The sequence below is a fragment of the Lonchura striata genome, chromosome 8, assembly GCF_050655825.1.
Source record: "Lonchura striata isolate lonStrDom1 chromosome 8, ASM5065582v1, whole genome shotgun sequence".
Taxonomy (NCBI): Eukaryota; Metazoa; Chordata; class Aves; order Passeriformes; family Estrildidae; genus Lonchura; species Lonchura striata.
The window spans coordinates 19212335-19224556 of record NC_140710.1 but is presented as its reverse complement, the minus strand read 5'-3'; the positions used below and the strand labels follow the sequence as shown (position 1 = coordinate 19224556).

Here is a 12222-nt window from a genome sequence, read left to right as displayed (position 1 = left end):
AATTCCCAAAGAGATTTTGAATACTCCAAGGCTTATATTTGAATTTTAATCTTGTTATACACTAGATAGTATTTCAGGAGGGAAACTTCTTTTTACCTATGTCACTATGAAGGCAATGGGAGCTCAGCTATCCAAACTAATAAAATTTGGCTTGGAATACAACATTTGGCACTTGAAGCATGTGGATTTCAAGGCTATCCAACAGTTTAATTTTTAAATCTAGCACCATTAAAATAATACTTTTGGTTTTTTAGAAATAAAGTTTGGAATTTCCACAGTGTGTTTATTGCCAGTAACAGAAGACTAAGATAACAAGTAGGGACTTTTTCTCTAGTGGCTTTTATTTATTATTAGATTAAATTTTTGTTCTTTCTGTGAAGTGGACAATGCTTCTGAATAGAAGAAAATAAGAGAATAGCTATTCTGTAGTCTACCCAAATTATCACACTTCTGTATTGTTTTATCTGGCATCTTTGTGGGTTCTGGTTGCCTTCAGACTAACCAGACAGGAAGTGTCCTAACGGAAAAGCTGGTGCCTGAGAAAGATAATGGAGGAAGTAGATGCATTTCTTTTTGCATACGGTATTTAAGAAATTCCAGAAAAGGAAAAAAGCAGATGATAAAACTTTCTTAAGATGTTTCTTTATCTTTTTCTTCTTGCAATAGATGACAAGTTAGATGTGGAGTACAATTGTGAGGTGTGATGTGGGTTACAGGGTAATGCGTTGGTGTTCTTTTTGTAGTTAGGTACAAAGTTACAGTTCCTGAAACAGACACAACCCTTTAAATAGATATGCATGTAGATCTCATCCTTCCCATCCGGAGATGAAAATTATAGGGAGTCAGTGATGCTCTCCTCCCCCTCTTGGGGCTATACAGAGATTGTATTATTGTCAGGTGGTGAGAAAGCAGGTGGAGGGGAGTCAGGAGAAGCAAAGTTTTGGGGAAGCTTTGGGAACCAAAAATCCAGGTGCGCTGGGGAAGAAGACAGTGTATAACCCATAAAGCAAGCTATTGAAGTTGCTGAGAACGAAAAGGTTGAGGCTGGCAGAACATTTTCTGCTGTATTAGCCATGTAATCAGCTGCCTTCATACATGTCCTCCAGCTTCATGCTTTTTCAGTTACTTTATCCCATATTAAAAGCACTACCTTGCATGTGGTACCTGAAGGGCATTCCTTCTTTGCTGATGTGTGTTTTCCCTCTGAGATTAGTTCTTATTTGAGTTACAGCACAGTCCTCTGGCTCTTTTTCTTTCTCTTTGCATGGAAGCTTTTCATCCCAGCTGCTTCTGTAAAGCATCTGAAACTTCGAGGCTTTCTTTATTCAGATCCCCAGTGTACATCCCAAGAATATTTCCTGAGATGTGTGAGGGTTGCAGTTTGAATGGGAGACCTAAGTATGGACTTGCTGTAACACCTCTTTGATATGAGGCTGAAGAACTGTTGAGTCAGACTTTGCTGCATCCTATCACCGGAATGTCAGATCAGATGAGTTTCCTTCTACCTTCTTTTTTCTTATATTTCCTCTGTCAAAAGGACAGAGGAAATTTCTCTTCCTTCACCATAGGTCCTTGGCCAAAAAATCACAAAACCAGTGGTGAAAGTTTTGAGAATCCAGATTCTGCAAAAGGTTAGCTTTCCAGTTTTCCCCTAATAGCCTCCATGAGACAGGAGGAAAAAATGCAGGAAAAAGTATATAAACGTTGGAAAACTAACATGTTAGAAAATGTGCATTTTGTTCAAATAATTCATTAACATTTCAAGAACTTACCTCTTTTGCTTAGAGGAAGCTAATGTAGGTATTTAATAGGATTGCAGAAGTAGGAGTTAAAGCAAATAATTAGCACAGTTCTGAAGTGGTTTCTTTTCTTAAATTCCAGACAAGTCTGATGTAAACTTTAATTTCCTGAATGACGCTTGTGTTTTCTTATGCCAGGGCAAAAATTGTGTTCAATATTTCCAAACTCCATTTTACAATGAATAGTTGTTTTATCTTTGTTTGTCCATCAAAGCCTTAGAAGTCTATTTCGATTACTAGATGCACTGAAAAACATGTGGCTACATCCCAGTGCTTAATTATTTTAATCTTTTTTGCCTTTAGTAATATTCTTGTAATACTTGTTTCATTCCAGTCCTCATTACACTCTGCATATGTCAAGATTTTTTCCATTGGTACTATAATACTTATCTCACTGTGGATGTAGATGCATCCTCTATTTTTACCCCCAGCATCCTCCTCTGTGCTGTTTGAATAAAAAACTAGATTATCTGAACTCTCAAGGTCAAGTGCTAAAACTTGTCAGCTGATCTCTGTTTGTTTACAGACAGAACAGACAGTTCTGAAAATAACCCTACTTGGTGCCCATCTTCCTATTTTGAGGTTGATGCTGAGGGTAGTAGGAGCAACAGAAATGTACATATTCTATTTAAAATACATAGAAAGCCTACATTTGAAGTTGTTTAAAGAGAAAGTTTTTAAAATTTGTTTGGCAGATTTTTACTTCCCTTAGTAATATTTATTGGCTAACTCTGCTCTTACCTAAACTGTCTGAGTTGAATTTGTCTGATCACTCAGTATAGTAATCCCTCCGGTAAGGATCCAGCTCAAGTAAAGTTAATGGCAGCTGCCCAGTTTAATTTACTGAGAGCAGGATCAGAGTTATTTCCTATTTAATGTTATCTGATGAAGGGCTTGATTAAAACTTTTCCAGTATGCAGATATCACCTCCTATGTTTAACTTTTTTTCCGTCTAGAAACTGACTTCCCAGAAACAAGGAAATACTGCCCTTTCAGCTTAGCTTCTGATGATTGTTTAAGCAGTCCAAGCAGAAGAGTTTCATTTCTTGCTTTTCTCTGACTATGATTTGAAAGTAATTATTTGCAACTTAAGTAAGAGAGTACACTTTCGTTCAACAAGACCATTTTCTCTGCATTAAAATCACATTGTGTAGATGTGTTATTTCCTATCATGGATAGCTCTTGCATTTTTGGATTTGATAGCAGTACTTCCAGAACTGTACTCTGCTCGCATTTTGTGACACTTAGGAGTGTTTTGTTCTTCCTCCTCCTTCTCCTTCTCTACCTCCTTCTCTGCCTTCTCCTTCTTCTTATTTTCCTTCTCCTCAAAAAAAAAGAAAAAAAAAAAAAAAAAAAGATGGTGATAATAAAAAGAAAATATTATGGTAGAACCCACTGTAGCAATTTCTTCATTTTTAGAGATCAAAAATACTTAGGAACATGAGTAACAACACCTCTTAAACTGGTAGCACAGTTTTCAAAGGAAATAATGAGTCATGTAATGTTATTTACAGAGCTGAGCATTGTTAGAATGGTTCTGAAAACTCAATCCAAACAAAAATATTTTTGTTAAAAGCAAATTTGAATAACTTTTTATCTGAGATACAGTTGCATTCAATTACTTGGACTTACAATCATTCTTTCATTTTATCAGTTGCTTGCAGGATCAGATCTGAAACAGATTTTTTCCAATGTAGTAGACACTGTATTTACAAGTGTTACTATTATTTTTTCTGGGCTGTGTCTAAAGCAGCAGAGGGCGCTGAGCCAACGGACACCGCCCGATATGGGTCTCTTCCTCCCTGCTCTGGATTTCCCCATCCAGGGATTTCCCACTCTGTACCAAGGAGAGAGAGCCTTTATAAAGAGCAAGCTGGAGCTCTTGTAATAAGCTGTTGCAGAGCAGCAAGATCTCACAGCGCTTCTTCACAGAAAATAGAAAGTAAACTTTTGAATTTACTCTCTTTACCCAGTAACAGCAATTACAAATGTTTAAAGAGATGGGAAGAACAAGCCAGGCTGTGATAGTAATTTTGTGTGTGTTAAGAACTGGTAAGTTGGGGAAGGTGGGGGTTGGTGGTGTTTGTTTTATTTTTTTAAACTTTGTTAAATGTAAACTGACCTAGAATTTGCTGTTTGATATTTATTTCTCTTTTCTCCAGTTACCTTTTTATTTCAGTGATACAACTGTCAATTAAGTAGCTCTGTCAAAATGTCAGGAAGTTTTTTTTTGACATTTACTTTGAGCTTTTCTGTGCTCTGCTATGACTCAGTCATTTTCCTATTGAGTTTGCTAAAAGACAGTCTAGGAGACAACTGCAGTATATCACTGGATGCTTGATTTTTTTACTCATTCCTGACATTAGCAGGCAAGTTTGGTACTAAATGTCCTGTTGAAAGTGTTTCTGCTGTTGTCTTTGCTATCTACCTGCTACCTCTCCCCTCAAATGTTACAAAGTTTTAGAACCAGATCCACCTGACAAAAAAAGTTATATTGTGCCAATGCATTTATTTATATTTGGTTGATGCTGTTTTATTCATGAAAACTCAGTATCTGAGTCTGTATTGTCTTTGACAAAAATAACAATGATTGTGGGTTGTTTTGAATATGTAAACCACTGTATGAGCTTTATTAGTTTAACTTCCACACAACCATAAAGTAAAGAAATGAAGCATAAAGACCTCATATCACAGTAGAACATGAGAAGAAATAGGAAGATAAAAGTTGAGAAAGCTGATGAATTGATGTGTGTTTTCCCTTTTGTAGTTAAAGCTTTTGAAATGGAAATTATACCTGCTGAGAGAATTGTGGCACAGATTGGAGATGCACTCATACTCACATGCAATACTACTGGCTGTGCATCACCAAGTTTTTCCTGGAGAACACAGATGGACAGCCCCCTTGGAGGAAAAGTCAGCAACCACAGGACATATTCTACATTGACTATTAATCCAGTTAGCATTGTGAACTCTCATTCTTATCTTTGTACTGTCATATGTGATGAGAGAGAGAAAAAAGAGAAGAGTGTCAAAGTTGAACTTTACTGTAAGTAAAAATGTAAAATTCTCTTTAAATAATACATATTGATAGGAAACTCAATAGTTGTTTTAGATATTGTGGTTACCAGTTAACTTTTAATTCTAGGATAATGAGTGTTATAGCACAACATATACTTCCTTCTGAGATTCCTTTATGTGTCTGTTCAGGGCACATTCTTAGACCATTTCTACTTAGCTTTCTGCATTGAAGATTGTATGTACTAGTGTTATTTATTCTTATTTTGGTAATTCTTGAAAGCCAGAACATGCACTGCCTGAATGCATTCCCAGAGCTGGGGGAATAAAAATCAAAGCCTTCATCGTTTGCAGCAGAGTAATACAGATGTCTAAACCTACCAGCACAGAAAACAGGATAGCACTAGTGTATGGATTTCTCTGAATGCCTATAGTTAAGCAGCTGTATCATTGCCTAGGTGCCATACTGAATCTTACTGATCTTTTGTGGTCATGTTTCAACAATTGTACATATAAACTTCCTGTTAGTATATGAACTGCTTATAAAGAACCTGTAGGTCTTCAGATCAAGATATGTCTTGTAATAATGTTGATAGAATGTCATGTTCTGAGCACCTCTAAACTCAAGACATTTGGTGTCTGGATCTTGCTCTTATGTTGACCCTACTGTTCATTTCTGCTAGTCTAAAGAAATTGTTTTTATTCTTTTAGCTTTCCCCAGTGATCCTATCATTGAGATCAGCCCATCCTTAGTTGCTGGAGAACCAGCCACTGTCATCTGTAAAATTCCTGATGTATATCCTTCTGATCATCTGGAAGTTCTCCTAAAGAAAGATGAACATGTTCTTCATGAGAAATATTTTTTGGAAGATGACAGCACAAATACAGAGACCAAAAATGTGACATATACATTTCATCCCATGGCTGAAGATGCTGGAAAAGAGATTACCTGTGTGGCCAGGCTACCAATTGCTGATATGGATTTTGAGCCCAAAGAAAGAACATCTTCTCAGAGACTTAATGCAAATTGTAAGTATTTTTGTACAAAGGCTTTGGCTAGTTTAGCTTTCAAAGTTGCAAGCAAAACATCTTACTAAGTCTGGAAAAATTGTTCCACTGTGCTACTGGCATACATATTTTTCATTTCTTTCTTGGTATTCTGTGACATGTACCTCTAGAAAAGCTAGTGTTAGAGATGTGCATGTCATTCTTCATTTACATACGGATCTTTTCTTCCTTTTGTTCTCTTACAGTTGGTCCACAAAATACTGTCATTACTGCATCTCCAGGCAACTCAGCAATGGAAGGAGACTCTCTGAACCTCACTTGTGTGACTCAGAGTAACCCACCAGCACAAATAGTTTGGAGTAAATATTTGGCTGAAGAAAACATTCAGCATCTGATAAAAAACAATGTTCTTTCTATTCCCCATGTCCATTTCAATGATTCAGGACTGTACATCTGTGAAGTAATTAATCTGGTAACTAATAAAACAGAGAAAGCAACTGTGGACATTATTATACAAGGTACAAATCTGTTTGAGTTTCACTTGTATTATCCAGTTCCTAACTGGCTGACCTCTGTTAGGTTGGAGGATGCTGAAACACTGAAAATTAGGAAAATATGGGGCTTTCCTTGCTACATATTCAGGATTCAGCTTCAATTTAAGGCTGTTCCTCATGCACTGTAATTTTTCTTTCTGTATCTAATTTTCAGCTAATTCTCTGAGTACTGCTGTTGTACATGCACGTTTTAATACATATCCCCACAATGCAGCACTATAAGTCACAAAAGAGTCTGAGAAGGTGGTGGGACACACACTGTTACTTCTGTGAAATGTAATGTGCATACCAGTATCACAGGGACCTAAGTCTCCTTCTTTGAACTAGTAGTTTTAATCATTAGCATTAAATTCATTAGGCATTTAATGGTAAAACTGTTTTGGACATAATAATATTGTTGTTGTAATATTTTTTTATTGATTGATTGACTGCTACTGTTTTGACAGAGCCAAAAGTCTTAGATTGAGTTTGGGATCAAAACCAAAATAAACAGATCCTTGAGCTAGCAATTCCTGCTTTCTTAAAACTTCCTCCATCTTTTGTACCTTTGCATTATTCTAACAGCCTTTTCTTTTGTCATGCAGGTGCTCCAGTCATTACAAAACTCTCCATTGAACCTTCTACAACAGTTCAGGAGGGCGAAAATGTTTTCATACAGTGTTCTGCTGAAAGTAACCCTCCTCCCAAGATTATTTTAAGGAGAAAATCTGACAATGCAGACATAGAGTCTTACAGTGCCAGGAATATTCTTCGTCTTCCATCTGTGATGTTCCAAAATGGAGGAGACTATGAATGTGTAGCAGAAAATAAATTTGGGAACAGTAAAAGTGAAATCACACTTAATGTGAAATGTAAGTATGTGTAAAATTTTCCCAGTATTTTATAAATAATTACTTAGTTCTTCAGTGATAAATATTACCATCAAATTAAACAAAACTCTGTGAGAACAAAGAATCATCATCGTCCTCTGCTTTTCCCTAAAAAAGAGAAGTGCTGATGAACAAAACAAAATAACAAAGTCTTCAATGTGGTGACAGTCTTTAGTACAGATCTGAATGAGTGAGAAACTGATCTACATGGTTTACAAGTATTTGGTTGGAATGTCTAGACTATGGAAGGTTTGTACAGAAACTCTGATACCCTGTGCTTTACTTTTGTTTTGAGAATTAAAAAGAAATTAGCTTTGGGAGGGGTGACAGTCTAGTATCCAATAAGACATGTTGGACCCATCTCTTAAAAATCCAGTGATGATTAACTATAGGACTCTTCCTTTCAGATGGACCAAAGAATACAATGATCACTGTTTTCCCTACTGCTGCTCTTAAAGAAGGAGAAACTGTGACAATGAAATGTACTAGTTCTGGTAATCCATCTCCTGTGATCTCCTGGAAGAAAAAGAAGGCCACTGGAGAGTCTGAGAAAATTTCTAAAAATGCAACTATAACTATACCAAACTTGAAAAGTCAAGATCTGGGGCTTTATGAATGTGAAGCTTATAATCAATTTGGCAAGGAAGAAAAAGCTGTGGAATTATATATTCAAGGTTTGTAGATCAAGACAGAAAACAAGTTTTTTGGTTTATGTATTTTAGGTCCAGATCTTCTTGAAGAATGAGGTAATTGTGTCTTTGATGTCAATGGAGTTAAAAGGTGGCCTTAATGTCACTAAGTGATTTAGGAAGCTTTAAACAATGAAGCATGAAGTCTGCCTTAGTACAGATTGATTATGAAAAGTTCTTAAGTTGATGGGGCTTCCATCACTCCATCCAACTGCTGAGTTAATGCATGAGGTAAAGAAGGCATGCAGTGCCTGGAAGGAAATATCCTTCCAAGCAGGCCTCAGTGGATATCTGCATAGGAAAGATTCAAGGAGACAGTACATGCTGAAGCTGCTCTATGGAAGCAGCTCCTTACTTCTTCCCTAAGCTTCAGCTCTGTTTCGTGCTCTTACAAGCTGCATTTCAGCTACAAGAAATGCTGATTCCTCAACTTAGATGGAATGATAGCCAAGTTTCATTTTCAATAGTAATCAGACTTCTCTGCTTTAACTCTGCTGCTTCTGCCTATTGCATAGCAACAGTGTCTTGCTTAGGGATCACTTCTGCCACCAATTCAGCTCTCTTCCCTGTTCTTTTCTATTTTTATAGCTGCACCAAAAAATACACTTTTGAATTCCCCTTCAAGCAAAGCGAAACAAGGACAAAGTGTTACTATTCCTTGCATATCTGCAGATTTTACATCTCTTAGGACTAGTCTGTAAAAGAAAGTTGGTGATGGGTTCACAACCCTTGAAAAAGTAGATAGCAAATATACCACAGGCAGGGCTCGACTAAGGGATGCAGGAAAATACACATGCATACCATTAATGAACTGGAGGAGCAGTCTCAGCACGTAGTACTTATGTCAAAGGTTAGTTAATATAACTGCTGCGCAGAGTTCATACTAGGATTTGTTTTACACAGAGTGACATCTTCAGTTTCATTAAGAATGTTTTGTCTTTAAAAAACCTGACATGAGTTGCACAGGTTTTTGTCATAAGTGATAGGATCTTAATGCTAATGAAAATGTCTGTCCAAAATAGCAGATGTATAAAATAATTGCTGCTTCAAATTTTTTATTTCAAATTTTTTATTTTATTTCCACTTCATCTTTTGAAAACAGGATATAAAACTGGGGAACCTTGTGGAAAAAAAAAAAAAAAACAGTTCTAGGACTCCTTTTTTTGCCTTTCTATTTCTCTTCTGTTGAAAGAGGACATCAGCCTCTGGGTTTGTTGGTCTGTGCCCTTTCATGAACTCAAACCAATAAACTGTGAATTTGAAATAAGAAAAGAAGAAGAGGCTCTATATAATGTAAAAGTTATGCAACATACTCTATCAATTAATAAAATGTTCTTTTTGCCAGCTGCCATTGGCTTCAGAGGTGAAGGATAGCTGGTGACAGAGCAGTGTCTAAAGCTACAGGCTCAACTACTGCAGTGGTCCCATTACTGGATTAGTATTTTGCATGTAAATGCTGCTGATGCCTCATGAGTTTTGCCTCTGTTTGTTGCTAAATCCCACCTTGAATTTCTTTTCAGTCCCTTTCCAAAATATTACTGTGTTAGTATATCCATCAGAAAATGTAAAAGAAGTAGAAAATATCACTGTTACATGTAGCACATACACCCTCAGAGATGGTCCTGAAAAAAAACCCTTCAGGAGAAATTATTCTGCCATCAGTGAATGGAAATTTTATGCTCTACAGCGTCAGCAAAAATTATACACGTATATATGTCCTTCCTATTTTCAATAATGTTGGAAGAACATTACAGAGATTGAGATAGCTGTCATTGTCTCTCTTAACCTGAGTTGGTGTGGTAGCTTTAAGGATAGGGCCACAAAAAGGTGATTCCTGGCTGCATTTCTGCCCACATGCATGGACAGTGAGACTAATCCAGAGAAGGTTTCACAAAAAAGATAAATATTTACCTTTTAAAATATGGTCTTCCCCTTGAAGGATGAATTTCAGGAGGTTGAAACATACCTAAATGTTTGCTGGGTATAATATGTGGTATTCCTCTTGCATTCTTTGTGAATTTCATGGTATTGTTCATTGTAGATGATATCAGATAGGTTTGAACTTGCATGGACCAATTCAAGACCAAGATAGTGGCTAGGAATTAAAGTATGTAATATGAAGTTCTAAAGAAAAAAATGTAAGGAAAACACAAAAAGTATGCTTTGCGCATGAAAATAGAAATATGTTTCAAATGAAGGTCATTAATAACACTGCTTTTACGGTGATGCACATGTATCTGTTTCAAACAATATTTACACTTTCTTTTCTCCTTTTGTCTTCATTTTCAGCAAGATTGAAAGAACCAGATCAGATGATACTATTGATTATTGCATTCTCATCTGTAGCAGCAGTAGCGGTACCTGCAGTTGCAATTTTGATCTATGTGTCAAGACAAGCAAAGATCAATGGATCCTACAGTCTTGTAAAAGCACTCAGGTTGAAAGTGTGATCATGTGAATATAAATCTTTAGTTGATAATAAGCACATTTATTTATTGCTGTGGCTCGTTCTACTCTTCAGTAACATATGGTAACAAACAAGTGACTTAAGAACAGCACCACATGATAGCAAATGGGCTTATTTTCATGTTTTGATAAGTGTTTTGGTATTTAAATTAAAGGAAGATCTAGAATCCTGAACTAGAAATTGGTAAATCATTTCTGTGTTGAAGCATTCTGAACAAAGAGTTCTGTGGAGAACTAGGTTTGTACATAGTGTATAATTTGTGTTATGAATATGTTCAACTAAATATCAGTTTGTAAAACTGAAATCTTCTTGCAAATGTACAGAGAAATTTTGTTAATTCAAAGATATAAATCAATATTGCTTGAGCTGATCAGGTGACTTTTATTTTGTATTATTCTGTAGCATGAATTTTTTTTAATATAATTTGTCTGGTTGTGGTAATGTTTGGAAAATGTTCTCTTTGATATTGCCATAAACTCTGTATCTTCACTGAAGTTACACAATCACTGGGCTATACATTTCTAACAAATTTTAACTAATTTAAGCCTTTGAGGCTCATTTGCAAAACATTTTATTTTAAATATTATTAAAAAAATGTCTGGGGTTATAATCTAGTAAGTTCTAGGACTGCTAAGGTTCTTGCTGACTTCAGTTGTTCTCAGATCAATGTCAGAATTCCGTTATTTTGTGATGAGCCAAATCAGACCTTTCTTGTAAAATATAAGGGGATTGTAAATATGCTTTACAGATTTCCACTGCAAAATAAAACTATGAGTAGCTTTCTTTGACTAAATCCCCCTAGTGATGCGTGTTTAACATTATGCCAGAATACACATTACTGTGGAAGGAAGTTGTCCAGCAGTTGTGGGTGTCATGGGAGAGACACAAACAAGGCCAGCAGCTCAAGGCATAGGCAGGGGGCACAGGCAAAATCTGTGCACCTCGGCAATGGTGGGTGAGTGTTTCCTGAAGAAACGCCCAAGCTCCTCACTGTGAAAATCTGAACCACATGCTTGACAAGTTTCCTTTTAACAGAGAGCCGGTGCCTGCATGCTCTACTCTGGTTAGCGCCTCTTTCACCACACACTTTCCAGAGCTGGCAAAGTGACTGTGAAAATAGTAAACTTCTTGTGCAGAAGCAAAGATTGAGGGAAAGAAAGGTGGAATTTGATACTATTCCTCCTTACCTCCCTTCTCCTGACCAGCAGTGGTGCTTTGACTGATCTGAGTGCTGATGTTCAGCACTGAAGGCAAAGCTGTGGGGACGCAGGCTCTGTGGCTGAGATGTCGAAATGCTGATGCAGTGTGGCCTGATCCACTGTGCTAGGCAAGGAAGGTGGGCCTGGCTCCTCCAAACTTGCACACAAGAAGCTCAGGCAGAGATATGTGAAAAAATATGTTTTTACATTATACACATGGTGACAACTGCTGCCAACAGCAATGCAAATGCAGGTGCTAGCTCTGGGATGAGGCAGTGGTGCACATCTCCCATAGTTTTTCATACTGTGTTCAGCAGTGTTTTGTGCAGTAATCAGTAAATCAGTTCATCCAGTCTATCTAAATTGGAAAGGGAGGCTTGGAAAGTGGGGGTGTAGCAGAAAAATGGGAGAGCAGTGTGGACTTGGCTTGGAGAAATGTGAGCATGCAGTAGGAGGGTGAAGAAAAGATTGAAGACAGAGGAGGAGGAGAGCTTTGACAGGCCCATGACATAAATTTCTTGGAGGTGGTGCCAGGCATATTTATTCAGGATAATGTCAGGCCTGTCTCAATTCTGTCTTGTGAATAAACCAGAAAGCATTATATTTTCCACTGTGCAAAACT

General features: G+C 36.9%; 1 protein-coding gene across 4 annotated transcripts in view; it reads left to right on the top strand.

The window, feature by feature from the left end:
* VCAM1 (vascular cell adhesion molecule 1) overlaps nt 1–11194 on the top strand; it is a 31405-nt gene extending 20211 nt beyond the window's left edge. For 2 of the 4 annotated variants that reach the window (XM_021525105.3, XM_077785467.2), the window contains 6 exons: nt 4567–4845; nt 5526–5843; nt 6068–6340; nt 6961–7227; nt 7653–7919; nt 10224–11194. In XM_021525105.3, coding sequence (XP_021380780.3) covers nt 4581–4845; nt 5526–5843; nt 6068–6340; nt 6961–7227; nt 7653–7919; nt 10224–10384 — 1551 coding nt within the window. In that variant the 5' untranslated portion in view covers nt 4567–4580 and the 3' untranslated portion in view covers nt 10385–11194. The other 2 variants (XM_021525088.4, XM_077785466.2) reach the window with 2 other exon arrangements.
* Nucleotides 11195–12222: the final 1028 nt, after the last annotated feature.